At 58.1% G+C, this 18,068-nt stretch overlaps 1 protein-coding gene across 11 annotated transcripts in view; it reads left to right on the top strand.

Annotated features, from left to right (window-relative positions):
- Positions 1 to 17,544, top strand: part of KIFC3 (kinesin family member C3) — a 45,062-nt gene extending 27,518 nt beyond the window's left edge. For 5 of the 11 annotated variants that reach the window (XM_063598019.1, XM_063598017.1, XM_063598018.1 and 2 more), the window contains 15 exons: positions 3,486 to 3,551; positions 4,089 to 4,232; positions 4,338 to 4,577; positions 5,075 to 5,248; positions 5,820 to 5,967; positions 6,050 to 6,180; positions 8,787 to 8,898; positions 10,132 to 10,313; positions 11,535 to 11,639; positions 13,512 to 13,642; positions 14,210 to 14,333; positions 14,575 to 14,704; positions 14,791 to 15,020; positions 15,330 to 15,464; positions 15,920 to 17,544. In XM_063598019.1, coding sequence (XP_063454089.1) covers positions 3,486 to 3,551; positions 4,089 to 4,232; positions 4,338 to 4,577; positions 5,075 to 5,248; positions 5,820 to 5,967; positions 6,050 to 6,180; positions 8,787 to 8,898; positions 10,132 to 10,313; positions 11,535 to 11,639; positions 13,512 to 13,642; positions 14,210 to 14,333; positions 14,575 to 14,704; positions 14,791 to 15,020; positions 15,330 to 15,464; positions 15,920 to 16,186 — 2,319 coding nt within the window. In that variant the 3' untranslated portion in view covers positions 16,187 to 17,544. Of the gene's footprint in view, positions 1 to 698; positions 791 to 3,485; positions 3,552 to 4,088; positions 4,233 to 4,337; positions 4,578 to 5,074; positions 5,249 to 5,819; positions 5,968 to 6,049; positions 6,181 to 8,786; positions 8,899 to 10,131; positions 10,314 to 11,534; positions 11,640 to 13,511; positions 13,643 to 14,209; positions 14,334 to 14,574; positions 14,705 to 14,790; positions 15,021 to 15,329; positions 15,465 to 15,919 lie in introns of those variants that run through there. The other 6 variants (XM_063598021.1, XM_063598022.1, XM_055100035.2 and 3 more) reach the window with 3 other exon arrangements.
- The last annotated feature ends 524 nt before the right edge of the window (positions 17,545 to 18,068 follow it).

Genomic DNA, 18,068 nt, shown 5'->3' with positions numbered 1-18,068 from the left:
ATTGACGTCCATGCTGTCCTGGGACCGTTTCAGCGGCCTAGTGGGGAGTCTGCTTTCTCCTCCGTCCTGTGTCTTGGGCTCAGGCATGTGCCTGCTGCCCCTTTGTGGCCACAAGTATGTATTGGGCCCAGGGTGGCGCTCGGGACCCTCCCCTGTTGGGCTTAGAGACATGGACGGCCCTTGCTGGCTGGAAGCTGCGGTGAGTGTGTGAAGGGCCCTCAGTCTTCCCTGAGGCAGGCGCTGCCTGCTCTTGGCTCTCACTGCTCCCAGGCCATCTGCCATCCGCTTTCCCCAGGTGCCTCCGTTTCTCTCTGACTTCTTGCCTGTTTTCCCTAACTCTGAGAGATTACCTGCCTTCAAGTGCAGGAGAAAGCAGACATCTTCCCTACAAGCCCGAGACCTAGCCCCCAGTAGAGCTGGCCAACCACCTGCCACGGAGCAGGCCACTGGTGCCTTGGCCAGAGTGCTTGTGGTGCCAGTCTGCTGCGTCTCAGTCACATTCCGCCTGCTTTGCTGCCCTCAAGAAGCCAGAGATGACCTAGTGTCTGACACCTCTGAACAAAGGGGCCTTTATAGCCCCTTCCTCAACTCCCTCACCATCCCCCATGCTCCCCAGCCTGCCCCGGTTGCGGCCACTTCCTTTTGGGTGCCCCTCTGAGATTCCAGACAGAGCCCAGGAGCCCCCAGGTTCCCATTGTGATGCAAGGACAGAACAGAACCCTGGGCCGCAGGCAGGTGGCTGGTGGGTATCCCACCTCCCACCCCCAGCACGGCAGTGGAGATGATCAAGGTTAGCACGCCCAGCCCCATGCTGAGGCAGCAGCCTGTCTGGGGAGGGAGGGGGCGTGGAAGGAGACTTCAACCTTTTGAAAAGGAAGTCAGTTCACTTATGTCAGGGTAGGGAGAGTAGGAATTACGTATTCTTTGAGACTGAAAAATTACTGGCCGGGCGCAGGGGCTCACAACAGTAATCCCAGCACTTTGGGAGGCTGAGGCGGGAAGACTGCTTGAGGCCAGGAATTCAAGGCCAGCTTGGGCAAAATGGCAAGACCCTTCTATACATTAAAAAAAAAAAAAAAAAATTAGCCGGGCGTGATGGTATGTGCTTGTAGTCCCAGCTACTCGGGAGGCTGAGATGGGAGGATGGCTTGAGTCCAGGAGGTCTAGGCTGCAGTGAGCCTAGATCGAGGCACTGCACTCCAGCCTGGGTGACAGAGTGAGACCCTGTCTCAAAAAGAAAAAAAAAAATTACTGAAAAGCATAAAGATTTTGTCAACTATAATTCCACAGCCCAGAGACCCCCACTTTTTAGTGCTGTACACTCAATGGTTTTTCAGATGTTTCTTGGACTTAATATGTTGATGAGCCTTTCCCCATGACATTTAAAACTCCTGATAAACATGAATGTAATGATGACAGAATAGTCTATGTACTATATATACACATTGTAATTCACCTGCCCACTCCTCTAAGGGTGCTTATTCAGGGTATTCTCAATTTTAGGACGAAAGCAGAAAGGCTGCCTCATGCAAACTGTCCCTACTCCCACCCAGGGGCCAAAGGACTTGAGCCGTCCTCTCATCAGGCACTGAGTGGGCAGAGAAGTGGCACAAGCTCTGCCTCCCTGCCTGGCCCGTGACCCAGCGTGTTGCTAGGAAGGAATGTGTTTGTGCAGGTGGCGGCAGAGCTGACCTCCAGGGGTCTGGCCCTTGGGTCACCTGCTTGTCCCCCAGGAGGCCTGGCTGGGCCCCCAGCCTTTCACCTGGGTCTTGCATCTTGGAATCCCCCTGCCCCACCAAGAGCAGGCAGTGCCAGCTCCCTGGCCTTTTCCTCAGAGGTGGGGGTGGATCCCTTGGTCCACTTCCTCCCTGACCGCTCAGAGCTGGCCTAGCTGCTGTGAGTCAGCTGTTCTCCCCCACCCTGGGAGACAGGGACCTCCGAGGCCGAACACTACCTTGTTTGATGACACAGACTTGTTTGATGACATCTCAACCATGTAAAGTAGGGAGATTTTACACACACCCCCAAAATCCAGATGTCCGGCCTGTCTTAACTATGGCTGATGCATGCTGCTGAGTGCTAAGGGGGCGGACTCTAAGCCTCTATTTTTATTTTATTTTTTTTAGACAGCCTCGCTCTGTCACCCTGGGGTACAGTGATGCTATCATAGCTTACTGCAGCTTCAAACTCCTGGGCTCAGGTGATCCTCCCACCTAACCCCCCGGATTACAGCTGGGATTATAAGCGTGCACTGGTGCACTCGGCTGAGTTTTGAAACTTTTTGTAGAGATGGGGTCTTGCTGTGTTGCTCAGGCTGGCCTAGGCCTCTCTTGAAAGATGAGAATTTTGGCGATGCTGGGTGTGCGTTCTCACCTCCTGTCGTCCGAGGAGAGTACGTGGTGGCCGCCTTCTTAGAGGGTTCTTGGGAGCCAAGCCCTGCACAGCCCCTCACCTGCCTTACCTGGCTGTCCCCTGTAATCAGTGGACGTCGTTGCCTATCATTTAGTAATGAGAACCCAGCTGTGTAAACCTCCTAAACCACCACACAGGAATCTGGCTCTTAGCGCACCTTTCCCGAGGTGGGGGGTTGCTCACCACAGGACGTTCTGCAAGAAAAGTCCTAAACATGCCCTGACGGAAGCTGGAGCCAAAGTCTGTGTCTGTGAATTGTTTCCTGAGAGAGGTTTCTGGGGGTGGGCTGATGTGAGACCAGGGTCTAGGGCCTTGGGAGGGGATGGCTGGCTGGAGGACAGCGCTGGGGAAGGGTTGCTCCCCTGGGATCTGCCCTCATGGGACTGGCACCATGATGGTGTCCCCTCTTCTGGGGTCTGGATAAGCTAGGTAACCGTGGCTTCCTCATGGGGTGCACACCCCCTTCCCCCTCTAACAGCCTTGGCTGCCACAGCTTTCCTGCAAGGCAGATTGGGAGCAGGGGTGGACACAGGTTCTGAGTGTGCCCTGACCACTGGCAGACCCATCTCCACAGGCTGACTTGCCAGAGACCACCCCAAGTGGAAAATTCTGGGGGCTGGGCCAGGGTGGATCTAGGGCTCGGAGGACCTGGAGTATGTACAATCTGGGGGCCCCTTTAAAGAGAGAGAACATAAAATTACATAGACACAGGCAGGTACAGGACTTTGGGAGGGGCTCGTGTAGTGAGGGGTCCTGAGGGTGGGCTGCCGTTGGGTGGGCCCAGGGGGCATCGGGGTGGCCTTGGTTGCACTTGCTCTCTGGGCTTTCCTGAAGAGCTGGGGTTGGCTCTGTCCTGTGGAGGGAGAGGGTGCGGGAGGCTGTCAGCACCAGCCCAGGTTTCTCTCACCTGAAGTCCCAGGTGTGATGGGATGCTTGAACATAGGGGAACCTAAGGCCACAGCCTTAGAAGAAGCCACGGCCACATCAGTCATCCCTGGTGCTGGGCAGGAGGCCTGGGTGTAGGCTGGAGCTGAGGACTGAGGCTCACCTTGCTCCTGACTCTGTGCCCACAGGTAGAACACCTGAAGGAGAAGCTCATTAGCCAGGCCCAGGAAGTGAGCCGACTGCGATCTGAGCTGGTGAGGCCACAAGGCTGTCCTGGGGTAGCGCAGGGGGCTGGCCTGCCTTGTACAGATGGGCCCTGCCAGGGGCAGGGGTGCGACCCTCTCTCTCCTGAGCCCGCACATCCCACTCTGTCTCAGAAACACACCGAGAGCCTTATCCCCACCTCCTAGTACCCTCAGAGGCCTTGTGGCTCCAGGGGGTGGGAGGTTCCTTCTCTGTTGCTGACATTAAACGGGAGTGTGAACCCTGGTATAAATATGTCTCTCCTTGTGACTTTCACACTCAGAATAGGGTGGGGGCAGCAGGGAGAGCAGGCTCTGGGTCACCACCCTTCTCAACTCTGCCCTCCACTGTCTTTCTCTTGGTTTCTCTCTTGAGTTTGTTCCCTCCTCTCTTGCCCTTGCCTTTTTCTTTTTCTTTTTCTCCTGCCCTCTGCCTTTCTCCACACCTCTCCTCTCTTCCCTGCCCTTGTGCCATCTCCGCGGGCCTCTCTTCTTTCCCCCGTCATCTGCCCTCGCCACATGCGCCCCCTCGGCCCTGGCTCTCTGCAGGGGGGCACCGACTTGGAGAAGCACCGGGACCTGCTGATGGTGGAGAATGAGCGACTGAGGCAGGAGATGCGGCGCTGTGAGGCCGAGCTGCAAGAGCTGCGCACAAAGCCAGCAGGTCCCTGCCCAGGTTGTGAGCACAGCCAGGTGAGCAGAATGGCCGCGGTCCCCATGCTGGTCCTGGAGGGCCACCCCAGCTCCTCACAGTGAGCCTGTCCCTTGCACTCATCCAGTGCCTCCCAATGGCTGCAGGAGAGCGCCCAGCTCCGTGACAAGCTGTCCCAGCTGCAGCTGGAGATGGCGGAAAGCAAAGGCATGCTGTCAGAGCTGAACCTAGAGGTGCAGCAGAAGACCGACCGGCTGGCTGAGGTGGAGCTGCGGCTCAAGGACTGCCTGGCTGAGAAGGCACAGGAGGAGGAGCGGCTCAGTCGGCGCCTGCGTGACAGCCACGAGACCATTGCCAGCCTGCGGGCCCAGTCCCCACCTGTCAAGGTGAGCCCTGGCCCACCTGATCTGTGCCTCAGCCCAAGGCCCCTGGCACCTGGGGCAGGGCCAGCCCATAAGGGGGGCTTGTCCTGGTGAATAGGTAGGTGTGTGTGGGTGGACGAATTATTCCAGTTCTGTGCTTGGTCCTGCCCCTTCCCCTTCCTGTATCCAGGGCCAGGCACCGAGTAGGTATCCAACAGCTGAGGTGCCAGGCACAGATGCAGCGCAGCCCCTGGATTCTGCCCTCGTCTTTTTGCCTTTCTTGTTTGTACCCAGGATGGGGCCCCAGCCAGGCTCATAGTAGCCTCTTGTTAAGCTGAGAAGGTTCCAGGAGACCCCCCCAGCTTTCTGGAAAGCCAGGACCTCAAGGCTCCTCTAGTTTTTTTCTGGTTTCTGAGTGGGATGTTCCCGAGAGTTCCTTCCCCTGGCCGGCTGCGTCTCAGGCTCTTGGGTGAGGTCCGGTGCCCGCTGGCTCCACGTGCCATTCCTCCCTCACCCTGCAGTATGTCATCAAGACAGTGGAGGTGGAGTCGTCCAAGACCAAGCAGGCCCTCAGCGAGTCCCAGGCCCGGAACCAGCACCTGCAGGAGCAGGTGGCTATGCAGAGGCAGGTGCTGAAGGAGATGGAACAGCAGCTGCAGAGCTCACACCAGCTGACCGCGCGGCTCCGGGCGCAGGTACCCAGGCTGTGTGGGGGCACATGCCCAGCCAGGAAGCCAGAGGCAGGCCCTTGGGCCAATGCATCGGTTAAACATTTGGGTACCCCACAGACACGGGGTCCAGTCCCTCCTCTCCCCGATGGCCACGGGACCCAGGGCAAGTTTTGTCTGGTTTCCTTTTCCTCATCTATTATAACACGATCTGGTTCCAGAACCCACCTCACAGTGGGGACTCAGGAACGTGATCCCAAGAAGCTTTGTGCCCACGGCCCAGCACACAGGCTGTGCTCAGTAAGCTCTACGTGGCACTTGTCACTGTCATCACAGAGGCCCTCTCCTACCTTCCTGAGGGCACGTGGCTTGGGCACCTGATGTGTGCTCAGCACTGGGTTGGTGTTGGGGCCAATGCCCAGAGCTCACAGCCCTGTAGGGGGAGGAAGACAAGGCCATTCTGCCCCTCTGGGTGTGCACATGTGTGTGTGCATGTGTGTTCATGTGCATGGGAGGTGACCAGTTTCTTTCTCGGTGTGGCACCTGCCCCTCTCCCTCCCGCACCTCGAGGTACTGAGCCTTTTCCTGGTCTGGCCAGATTGCCATGTACGAGTCAGAGCTGGAGCGGGCCCATGGGCAGATGCTGGAGGAGATGCAGTCCCTGGAAGAGGACAAGAACCGAGCCATTGAGGAGGCCTTTGCCAGAGCCCAGGTGGAGATGAAGGCTGTGCACGAGAATCTAGCAGGTGAGCTGACCAGCTGGGCCCTGTCTGCCCCACGCCGCGGCCCCTCATCCCCTCCCGCCTCACAGCCTGAGTGTCCCCATAGGCGTCCGGACCAACTTGCTGACCTTGCAGCCGGCACTGCGGACCCTCACCAACGACTACAATGGGCTCAAGCGGCAGGTGCGCGGCTTCCCACTGCTGCTGCAGGAGGCCCTCAGGAGTGTCAAGGCCGAGGTGAGCAAGGGCAGTGGGTGGGAGGGTCCAGGCTAAGGGGGTGCACTGGGAGAGACACGACATCCACTCAGGGCGTCCCTCCAAAGCTCAGACAAAGCCCCTCAGACAGCAGCCCCTGCCCCACCCACCATGATACTTACTGCTGCCCTTATAGGCCCTGTTTGAAACTAGACTGCTCAGGGCAGGCATTCGGCTATTTGTCTTACTATGATTCTTTAAACCAAACATGTTACAGATAACTTCATATTTCAAACATGCAGGCCAGGCGCGGTGGCTCACACCTGTAATTCCAACACTTTGGGAGTCCGAGGCAGGCGGATCACTTGAGGTCAGGAGTTTGAGACCAGCCTGGCCAACAAGGCAAAACTTTGTCTCTACTAAAATTACAAAAATTAGCTGGGCATGGGTGGCAGGTGCCTGTTAATTCCAGCTACTCGGGAGGCTGAGGCAGGAGAATCACTTGAACCCAGAAGGCGGAGGTTGCGGTGAACCAAGATCATGCCACTGCACTTCAGCCTGTGTGACAGCGAGACTTTATCTCAAAAACAAACAAAAAACATGCTACATACGTATTTTTTAAAAAAATTATTAGAGACAGGGTTCATTATGTTGCCCAGGCTGGTCTTGAACTCCTGGCTTCAAGCAGTCCTCCTGCCTTGGCCTCCCGCAGTGCTGAGATTATTGGTGTGAGCCACCATGACTGGCCGATACAGTCTTACCTCTGTTAGGTTTAACTTAATTCTTTCAAGCTGTACTTGTACATATGAGAATAACCAGCGCCTCTTAAGTGCCTCCTACATGTCGAGCTGTTTATAGCCGTTAGCTCCTTGAATTTGTATGATAGCTTTGCAAAGACTAATATATTTTGGGAACAGAATATAGTTCTTCTCCTTTAAAAGACTATATCAGTAATACATGGACGTGGTGAAAAGTCAAACTCCATAGCAGGGCATCAGGTGAATAGGAAAGGCCTCTCTGCCACCCACCCAACTCTTCCAATGTGGCCTCTCAGCATTTCCCCCGACTGTTCTGAGCATGCTTAAGCCAATTGTGTGTGTGTGTGTGTATGTGTGTGTGTGTGTGAATATATGGTAGGCCCTTCCCCCATCCACAGGTTCTGCATTCCCAGATTCAAACAACCACAGATCAAAAATATTTGAAAAAAATTAACAGTACAACAATTAGAAATAATAGAAATAAAAAATAACATATAACAACTATTTACACAGCATTTTTTTTTTTTGAGACAGTGTTTCACTCTTGTTGCCCAGGCTGGAGTGCAATGGCGGGATCTCAGCTTACTGCAACCCCCACCTCCCGGGTTCAAGCGACTCTCCTGCCTCAGCCTCCTGGGTAGCTGGGATTACAGGCGTGTGCCACCATGCCGGGCTAGTTTTGTTTGTTTGTTTGTTTGTTTTGTATTTTTAATAGAGGCTGGGCTTCACCATGTTGGCCAGGCTGGTTTTGAACTCCTGACCTCAGGTGATCCGCCCACCTCCGCCTCCCAAAGTGCTGGCATTACCGGCATGAGCCACCGCACCCAGCCCCTACCCAGCATTTTCATTGTGTTAGATATTATAAGTAACCTGGAGATGATTTAAAGTACATGGGAGGGGCTGGGCACAGTGGCTCACACCTGTAATCCCAACACTTTGGGAGGCTGAGGCAGGAGGAGCACTTGAGCCCAGGAGTTCAAGACCAGCCTCGGCAACATAGTGGGACCCCATCTCTACAAAAAAATATAAAAAAACTAGCTGAGTGCGGTGGCCTGCACCTGTATTCCCAGCTACTCGGGAGGCTGAGGTGGGAGGATTGCTTGGGTCTGGGAGGTCGAGGCTGCAGTGAGCCAAGATAACACCACTCACAATGAGTTTCCACCACATCCATGGAGCTGTGATTGCACTTCCAGCCTGGGCAACAGAGCAAGACCCTGTCTCAAAAAAAATAAAGTATATGGGAGGATGTGTGTAGGTTACAGGCAAACACTATATCATTTTATATCAGGGGCTTGAGCATCTGTGGATTTTTGTATCCTCCACAGTTACTAAGGGAAGACTGTATACACTGTATACACTTCCCTTCTACTCCAGAAAGGGGATGTGTGATTTGTGTACAGTGTGATACTGTATGTGTGATTTTGCATCTTTTTTCCACCTGTGAAATGTAACTGGGAGATCTTTACAGATTCATGAGTTAGATGGTATTATCCCTGCTTTCCAGATGAGAAAATTGAGGCTTAAAGACATTGAGCCAGTGGTCTCAGGTCCCCAGCTACTCAGGGGCAGAGTTGGAATTTGAGTCTGGCTGAATCACATAGTCAAGCACTAGTGCTGTGGTGTGGAGGGCTGAGTCCTGCCTCTATGCTTATTAGCAGAGCAGCCTCAAGCTGTCAGCTTAGTGTCTCTGCGGCTCAGTTTCATCATCTGTAAAATGGGGATGGTAGCAGTACCTACCCAGAGGGGTGATTGGGACAGTCTGACATGTGACAGCGTGTGTCAGGTACTCAGCCAGGGGCAGGAGGCAGTGAGCACCCCTCAGGGGTGGGCAGTCAGGCCGGTAAGGCTGATGGAGCCGGCCCCCTGACAGTGGTGTGCACCCCCCACCAGATAGGCCAGGCCATCGAGGAGGTCAACAGCAACAACCAGGAGCTGCTGCGCAAGTACCGCCGCGAGCTGCAGCTGCGTAAGAAGTGCCACAATGAGCTCGTGCGGCTGAAAGGTGACTGCAGGAGGGCTGGGGGTGGGTGCTGGCCTCGGGGTCCTCGACCTGGCTTGGCAGTCATGCTTGGAGCTCACCCCACCATTGAGGCACTATTCTAATCCTATCTCTGTAGATAAGGAAACAGAGGCACAGAGAAGGCAGGGAACTTGCTCAAAGCCACATGGATATTAAATGGTCTGCCTTGGATTTGAACTTGAGTCTGTCCAGCTCAGAAGCCCTGGCCCCAGTGCCTGGGCAGGTGACTCCCCAGGCCCTGGATAGCCGAGGGGTGTGGTGTTGCAGCATTGGGTTGGTGGCAGCTGGAAAGCCGCTTATTCTGACCTGGGGCCTGGTCAAGCTTGAGACTCCACCATTCACTGCATGGAGCTCTAGAGTGCCTGCTCTGTGCCAGGTGCCGTTCCAGCCCGAGGCTATGGTCATGGCCCCACAGACTGCCTCCCGGTGCACACTTTAGTGTGAGAATCAACAATGATGATTGTCAGGGAACCCCAACCCTGCCCCCTTCCAGGGCTGAGACAGGCTTTCCTGGGTATGGGACAGGCAAGTGTGTTGAGGGGCTTCCCAGAGAAGGCAAAGTTAGAGCTGAGACCTGGACAGTGAGCTGGAACGGATGGGTGAAAAGGGAGGGCAGGTGGGCCCTGCTGGCAGTGGGGGGTGTTTCCTCTTCATTCCAAGAGCACAGGGATCCCAACAAAGGCTGGAAGTAGATGGTGGCATGACCAGCTCATGCTGCCAGATACCCCTGTGGCTGCCCCACTATCTGGGCCCTCAGATACACCACCAGTCATCACCTGCTGCCTGGGCCTATATGCCCATCTGATTCCTAAGCCCTGTCCTGCCATTCAGGACAAGGCTCTTTGCTCATTGGGGCCCAAGCCCCTCGTTGTCTGGATGAAGAAACTGAAGTCCAGGGAGAAAAAGAGTGTCTGTTCTGGTGTCTCACCCTGATGGGGTGCAGTGCTTGAGCCCCACAACTGACCTTTCCTCCCTATCCCTAAGGCAGAGCTCCACCCCAGTCAACTGGTCTGTTCAAGAAGAAATGTACTAAGTGAATTCATACTATAGTGTGAATGACGGATAACAGCTTTGTGGGCCCCCTTCCCCTAGGGGGCTGTGCTTAAAAGTCAGGGGACTCCTAGGTCAACTAGTCTGCCTGGGACACCAGTGGACCAGAATGGAGACTGGTCTTGACATGGCCTGGACCCATTTCCCCATCCCCAACCAATCCAGGGAACATCCGAGTGATTGCTCGTGTCCGGCCAGTCACCAAAGAGGATGGGGAAGGACCTGAGGCCACCAATGCTGTGACGTTCGATGCCGACGACGACTCCATCATCCACCTGCTGCACAAGGGCAAGCCTGTGTCCTTCGAGCTGGACAAGGTCTTCTCCCCACAGGCCTCGCAGCAGGACGTGAGTGTGGCCCCATGCGGGAAAGGGAAAGCAATGGAGAGAGGGAAAGATGGACTCACAGGGAGCGGGGGCGCCGGGCAGGAAGAAGCGTTAAGAGTGGGGGGTGCAGGAATCAGAAGTGGGGAGCCAGGGTCCTGCTCCTTCCTCTGGAGGACAGAAGAGGGTGGGAAGTTAAGACTGAAGGCCTTGAAAGCCTCCTTAGGAAGGAGAGATCCAGACACAGCCCATTCCCTCCCATGGCTGTGGTTCCTCCCGTCCCCAAGGCCCCTTCTACTGTGTGGCCCCGCCCACCCTTGAGGCCCTTCCCACTATCGTAACTCATTCCATTCTCTCAGCTGTGGCTCCTCCCACCATGTGGCCCCTCCTATATCCACAGCCCCTTCCACCACATGGCCTCACCCACAGCCCCTCCCACCACCATGGCTTTGGGTCCTCCCATTCAGGTGGCCCCTTCCACTGCATGGCCCTGCCCACTCTCAAGGCCCCTCCTACCATCACAGCCCATCCCACCCTCATGCTGTGGCTCCTCCCATCTGCATGGCCCCACCCACCCTCAGGCCCCTCCCATCTTCCCACCATGTGGCCTCACCCACTTTCAGGCCCCTCCCACCATCACAGCCCCTCCCACCCCCATGGCTGTGACTGCCCACCCACATGGCCCCATCCATCTTCATGACCCTGCCCATCTACCCCATCCGGGAATACCCTCCTGTATCAGTCCCCTGGGCCTTCCTAGGAATCCCCCAACCCCCTGAGGCTGTATGAGAACCATGTGTTCTCAGTGTCCACTCTTCCCTTATCTCTGCCCAGACCAACCTGCCAGCCCTGCCAGGCCTGTGCCCTCCTGTTCTCATGTCTGGTTCTATCTTTGCCCCCATCCTCTGATGGCTGGCAGGCAGGCCCAGGCCAGAGAGGCCCCAGGCATGTGCTGGCCTCCACCTTCCTTGTGCTGAGCACTCTTTGAGAGAGAGCAGGAGGAGCTGGGGGAAGGGCAGCAGGCACTGGCCTGTCTTCCCTGCAGTCTTTGGGCGGCCCGGTTGCCCACTGATGTCTAATGTATGACTCATGAGTCAGGAATCATTGTGGGCTGAGTGACTGCAGTAACACGTGATGTGGTGTTGCTGAAGGACAGCATGGTTGGGGAGGTGGCTGGACTTGTAGCTGGTGGTCCCAGCGGCCCTGGAAGCCCCCCAACCAGCCTCCCTCCCACCACCCTCCCAGGTGTTCCAGGAGGTGCAGGCCCTGGTCACCTCTTGCATTGATGGCTTCAATGTCTGCATCTTTGCGTACGGCCAGACGGGCGCCGGCAAGACGTACACGATGGAGGTGGGTGCTGCCCAATGGGGTGGGGGTTCACAGTGAAGCATGAAGGGAATGCGGGCTCCCTCATTGGTGTTGGGGTATTGTGCAGTGTGTGTTTTGCCTCATTTGGTCCTCACAACCCAGGAGCAGAGGCTGTAGTTATCTGTGTTAGCCCCGAGGCACCAGGCCTTAAGAGGGGGCCCCCTTGCCCAAGGGCACCCACAATGGGCCCAGCAGGACTGGGAGAGAGGCAAGGGGGGACTATCATCACAGGGATCTCGGCTTGGGGACAGAGTCCGGGGCAGGCCACCGACCTCTCTCAGGACCAGGGGTGCATTTCACCTTGAGTGTGCAGTGCACACTCCTGCTTTACCGCTGCCTCGGGCCGGGCCTGGGGGATCTGGGATGAGTGGCGGGTCTCAGTCCTCAAGGAGATCCCAGGGCAAGACTGGCATATGAAGGCTGTTGTGGGGAGCCCAGCTCTTGCCGGTGGTCCCTGGGGCCAGGCCAAGGCTTCCTCTCCCTGCTCGTCACCGGCACCCTCCCAGGTGTGGTGGAGCAGGTGGCAGGCCAGGGAGAGGGGCGTTGAGACTAGGAAGGATCTTGACTGTGGGCAGAGGGCAGTGGAAAGCTAGCCCTGGCTCTGAGGGGTGCTGTGGGATTGATTCCCTAGGTCAGGAGGAGGCCAGGTGGTGTGGCGTCTGGACAGGGGAAGGGGCTAGCCAGGCCTGCTGGGCGGCCCTCTTATTTCCCATCTGGTCTCTGCTGTTCCCTCGATTCTGGGACTGGTGAGACTAGTTAGTGGGGGCAGGCCAGGCCAGGCAGGAGGAGGAAGGGGATGTGTGCGGCATCCTCTGGGCTCCCTGCTCTGCTTTGGGATTGCTTAGTGTTGAGGTGACCACCAGGAACATCAGAGCGTTCGTCCTCAAGTGTATCTGCTGATGCATAAGGTGTATCAGGCATCGTGCCAGGCACAGCTGTGACCCAAACAGTCCCTGCCCCCACAGAGGGCCCTCCCCACAGGGCCAACCTGGCTGTGGGGAGACAGCAGGGTCCACACAAATCAGCAAGTGTCCTGTCAGGCCAGGGAGAAAAATAAAGCCAGGGATGCGGAACTGACTAGGGGGAGGGACAGGGCATCTGGGGGTGCTGGGCGAAGGAGCAGCCTCCCTGAGGGGGCATCTTGGGAGCAGCCTCCCTGAGGGAGATGACGGAGCCGGCCAAGGGGCGGTCAGAGGAGTACCCGGGGCAGAGGGAGCTGCAGGGCTGAGGCCAAGAGGCCAGAGCATGCCAGGGGCACCTGAGGCCCAGCCAGGAGGCCCCTGCGGCCGGAATAGAGAGTGAGTGAGAGGTGCTGTCAGAAGAGGGGTGAGGGCCAGGCTCCCAGGGCCTCGAGGTCCCGGGTGGGGACTCCAGGTTTCCTTCTAGAAAGGCCGGCCCACCCGTCCTTCCCCAGGACACTGGCCCGCTCCTCCTTGTGCCTCCTCTCTACCACCCACAGAGCCCAGGTCTCAGCCTCCCTGAGACTGAGCGCCTTTCTGGGCAGTGGCGGGGTCATTCATTTCCAGTGCCCCTCCCAGGTGGCCCCACAGGGCCAGGCATGCATCTGGCCCTCAGCTGCCCTGTGTGGGGTCTGGGCCAGGCCCCTCATCCCAGTGCTGCACTATAAGTCTCAGGGTAGTCCTGGCAGGGCGATGCCATTTTAATGGTGGGGAAATAGAGGTGCAGTTGCCCGCAGCTGGTGGAGGGCATTTTGGGGGACAGTGGCAGGTAGGTAAGAGCTTTGGGCAAGGAGGCTTGCTTGTGAGGGGTAGTCAAGGGGCTTTGGGGACAGACACTGCATTAGCGTCTTTGGGGACAGGCCTGGCTTACTGGGGCCTTTCCTTCTGTCCCCAGGGGACCGCTGAGAACCCAGGTATCAACCAGCGGGCCCTGCAGCTGCTCTTCTCTGAGGTGCAGGAGAAGGCGTCTGACTGGGAGTACACCATCACCGTCAGCGCTGCGGAGATCTACAATGAGGTCCTCAGGTGGGAGCCCCAGGGTGTGCGGAGCAGGCCTCAGGGGCAGCTTTGGGGTCCTCCGGGGTGGTGCTGGAACGAGGTCCTCAGGTGGGACCCCCAGTATGTGGGGAGCAGGCCTCAGGGGCAGCTTTGGGATCCTCAGGAGTGGTGCTGGAGCAATGGGGGATAGGAAGTGGGGTCTTTCTGAAGGGAGTGTAGGGACCAGATGAGGCCGTCAAGGGACCTGGCTGCAAGTCCTGACTCAGCCCAGTGGGTTGGATGGTTCTGGGGGGAGGAGGGGCTCTCTCTGAGACCCAGGCAATCCTTGCCCCTACCTGTGGGCTACACCAGGTGGCCATGGGTGAGAGTGGGCAGCTAGGGGCCCTGCCAACAGGGGCTCATTGTATTGTGGAGTGAGATCTCCACGTCTTCAGCTGAATGCGGTGGAGGAGCTGGAGGAGGAGAGATGCACTCAGCTGATGGCTGGAGGCAGCTTCCTGGGTTGGGGGAACATTCCTGGCTGGGGGGCTGGGTGCAGTGCAAACAGCAGCTGGAAATGGGAGGAGGGAGTGACTGTCTCACCTGCCCCTCCAGGGACCTGCTAGGGAAAGAGCCTCAGGAAAAACTGGAGATCCGGCTGTGCCCAGACGGCAGTGGGCAGCTGTATGTACCAGGGCTGACTGAGTTCCAAGTGCAGAGCGTGGACGACATCAACAAGGTGTGGAGGCGGGAGCCCCTGACCACAGCCACACTGCTCTAGAGGACACAACTGGGTTTGAATGTAGGCTCTGCTGTGTCCTAAGCACGCACCCTTGGGCAAGTCCGCACGCCTCTCTGAGCCTCAGTTTCCTCATCTAAACTGCGGAGGGTGGTGCCACTCCTCATGGGTGCTTGGGGCCAGGTGACTCTGAGGACCCCATTCTCAACGCTGTGCCTCTGCCCTCCTCCCAATCCCCCAGGTGTTTGAGTTTGGCCACACTAATCGCACGACCGAGTTCACCAACCTGAACGAGCACAGCTCCCGCTCGCACGCGCTGCTCATCGTGACGGTGCGAGGCGTGGACTGCAGCACAGGCCTCCGCACCACGGGTGAGAGTGGCAGGCAGCCTGGCCTGAGGATCCCCACAACCCCAAGGGGCAGGGCAGGCCTGATCTGGTGGGTGCCTTCCCTGCAGGGAAGCTGAACCTGGTGGACTTGGCTGGCTCGGAGCGCGTGGGCAAGTCGGGGGCCGAGGGCAGCCGCCTGCGGGAGGCGCAGCACATCAACAAGTCGCTGTCGGCTCTGGGGGACGTCATTGCTGCCCTGCGCTCCCGCCAGGGCCACGTGCCCTTCCGCAACTCCAAGCTCACCTACCTGCTGCAGGATTCGCTTAGTGGTGACAGCAAGACCCTCATGGTGGTACAGGTGAGGACCTTGGGTTAGGGCGGGCCAGTCCGTAGCATGTAGGGGCTACGCTAGCAGTGAGACCCAGTCACCCCAGGCTGTGCAAATGGACCTCCCCGCTCCTAGACCTGGCCACACACACCCTTTGTAACTCCCAGTCCCTCCTCTCCACCTTTGACCACAGCACCTCTGCCATGTTGCCTGCCCTCCCACCCCATCCCTCAGACCTCTCCAGGAAGCCTTCTGACAGCCCCAGCTGTGAGCTCCCTCTCGTGACCCTGCTGCCCCTCCAGCTGGCCCAGGTGGGCAGTGAGCTCTCGTGTCCCCTAGGTGTCCCCTGTGGAGAAGAACACTAGCGAGACGCTCTATTCCCTCAAGTTTGCTGAGAGGGTGCGCTCTGTGGAGCTGGGGCCTGGGCTACGCAGGGCAGAGCTTGGGTCCTGGTCAAGCCAGGAGCATCTAGAGGTACGGGGACTGTCACAGGCCTGGCTCAGGTGGCCCTGGGTCAGAGACTTTGGGTCATGGCAGGAGCAGGGAGCTGGGCGGGGATGTCCTGAAGCAGCGGGGGCAGGGAAGCTGCCGGAGGTGGGTGGAGCTACGGCTGGAACCCACAGCCAGCAGCCTCTTCAGTACAGGTATTTCTTCTTGGCCTCGGAGGTTCCTGTGGGGTGACAAGCTGGCCGTGGGGGTGGCACATAGTAGATGCTCAGTGGTAACTAGTTGACTTCTTTCCATGAATTATCTCATTTAATTCTTGCCATAACTGAGGCTGGGGCACGAGCATCGTGCCCATTTTGCAGATAGATGAGGAAACTGGGTGTTAGGAGGTTAGGAGGCAGGGCAGGGGAGTAGAGAAGCACAGCAGGGTGGGGAGCCAGGGCAGCCGTGGCCCCCGCCCATCCGCCCTTCCCTGCTCACAGTGGGAGCCGGCTTGTCAGACGCCACAGCCCTCGGCACGGGCCCACTCAGCCCCCAGCTCTGGGACCAGTAGCCGCCCTGGATCCATCCGGAGGAAGCTGCAGCCCTCGGGTGAGCCTGGAGTGGCAGTGTGGGTGGGGAGTCTCCCCAGGGTAATAGTCACCAGGCTGCCCTTACCTGGATGGGCTTTCTCTTTTCTTTCCTTTTTAAAAAGTTCTTACACCTTCTCCAGAACCTGTTTTACAACCTCCCCTGCCCCCAGGCAGTAGTCAGGGCAGACAGACAGTGCTGTGTCCGTTCTGCAGGTGGGAAATGGAAGGTCTGTGGGAAGGGGGCAGTGTAAGGAGACCCCAGCCTCTCAGCCGGGGGTGCTGACTCTACCCTGGGACCCTGCTCTCTGAGCGTGGGCTGGCTGAGCCTGTGCAGTAAGCCCCCTCCAGAGCAGCCCCTGCAGCCCCCTCCCTGTGCCTCAGCTGCCCCGGGGGTAGAAAGGGCCGGGCTTGCCTACCTCCTAGGTGAGGAGTGAGCCCCGCCACAGGACCGGGACCCAGGGCTCCAGCCCCTGTTTAGCCCAGATCATGGGAGGGCCTGGCCCATCCTTGAGTCCAAAGGGGTAGCAGCAGCAGGGTCTTGTGGGGTACTGGCCCAAGGCAAGCCCACCAGTGAGACGCCTGTCACTTTGATTTCAGCCTGACGGCTGGGGCTGCAGAGTCTCTAGGTGAGTGTGGGGCCTGTGGCCCAGGGCTGCCCGCCTGCCCGCAGTGGGTTGCAGGGCTGCGCTGGGACGTTCTGCTGTTCAGAGCTGGGTCTAGCCCCTGCTGTCGCTTGTCTGTGTGCTTTTGCTGGGTTCCCTCCTGCTCTCGGTGGCAACTGCTGTGGGCTGCCGGTGGGCAAGTGGACAAGAGGCTGATGATTTCATGCCCCTGCAGGGAAGTCGCGGCCACTGCCTGTGTGACGGATGTGACCCCGCTGGGCCTGAAGCTGGGCCCTGAGGTCTCACTGGCCTGTTCCTGCTGCAGCGCCAGGACCCCCCGGAGGTAGAGGCGAGAGTGGAGGCTCTTCTTCTGCCCCGTCTCCCCTCAGAGATGAGAAACATGTTCAGAAGGAAACGGTGTCTCTCGGCTGTGGCTCTGAGTGCAAATTGCATGGGCGGAAAGGCGGGGGTGGCTGCTCTTCCTGGCAGGCCTGGGCCATCAGCGAACTGGGCCCCGTGAGGAGGGCGGGAGTGTGGAGGAGGGTGGGCCTCTCACCCAGGCTGCCTCGGCTCCTCTCCTCAGCTTGCAGAGCTGGCCAGCCCCCTCCTTAGGGGGTGGGCGAGGAGCCTCTGGGCAGACCCAAGAACCATGGGGACTGGGGTGGGTTGGTGGCACCAATGGCAGCCCTCCCCGCCCCTCTCCTTCAAGGTGGGTTCCCGCAGCTGGGGGGTGTGCGGAGGCGCATGGCCTCCCGCCACGGGGCCGTGCTGTGTTTATGGCTGGCAGAGGCAGCCAGCGGGTGGGGGATTCTGCTGCTCGCTCACCTGCCTGGCTCGCTGGTCTCTCGAATTTTCTTCCCTCTGAAATCCTATTTAAGAACTTTTGGAAGCTTAGCCATTTTTACTTATTAAAATAAAAGCCTTTTTACACAAGTATGGTCTGAAAAAGTTGGTCTGTGAGCCCCTCTTGGTCTGATTAGGGGGACGGGGCACTGGCAGGTCTTGTGGACTCCCCCGCTGGCTGGTCACCCCACAGCCCTCTGGGATCTGTCCTCTAGGTCAGTTAGGGACATGCGTCCTTAACAAACAACTGGGGGGAGCCTGCGCTGTCCCACCCTGGGTCACTTTCTCTGTTGTTTGTTTGTGGTCACAGTCGCCTCATGCGGTACCTATCATGTGCCCACGATAACTGACCTCCCAACAGGGGCATTCCTCCATGTTACTGATGGGAAGGAAACTAAGGCTGGAGAGAGCTTCAAAGGCTATCAAAGCCTTGCCCAAACCATGCTGGGCTTCCAGGTTACTGCTGGGCACCACCCACTGCCCACTCTGCCCTGGCCTTTTCCCTCTTCAGTGAACTGGCCAGAGGTCCACGCCACCTTCCTCCAGTGCCGAGGACCCTGACCACCCCGGGGCGGGGCTGTACCTGGTCCCTGCCTTGGGAGCAGGAGGGGGCC

The sequence above is a fragment of the Pan paniscus genome, chromosome 18 (assembly GCF_029289425.2).
Source record: "Pan paniscus chromosome 18, NHGRI_mPanPan1-v2.0_pri, whole genome shotgun sequence".
In the NCBI taxonomy this organism is placed as follows: Eukaryota; Metazoa; Chordata; class Mammalia; order Primates; family Hominidae; genus Pan; species Pan paniscus.
Note: the sequence above shows the minus strand (reverse complement) of the source record. Positions and strands in the feature narration are given on the sequence as shown.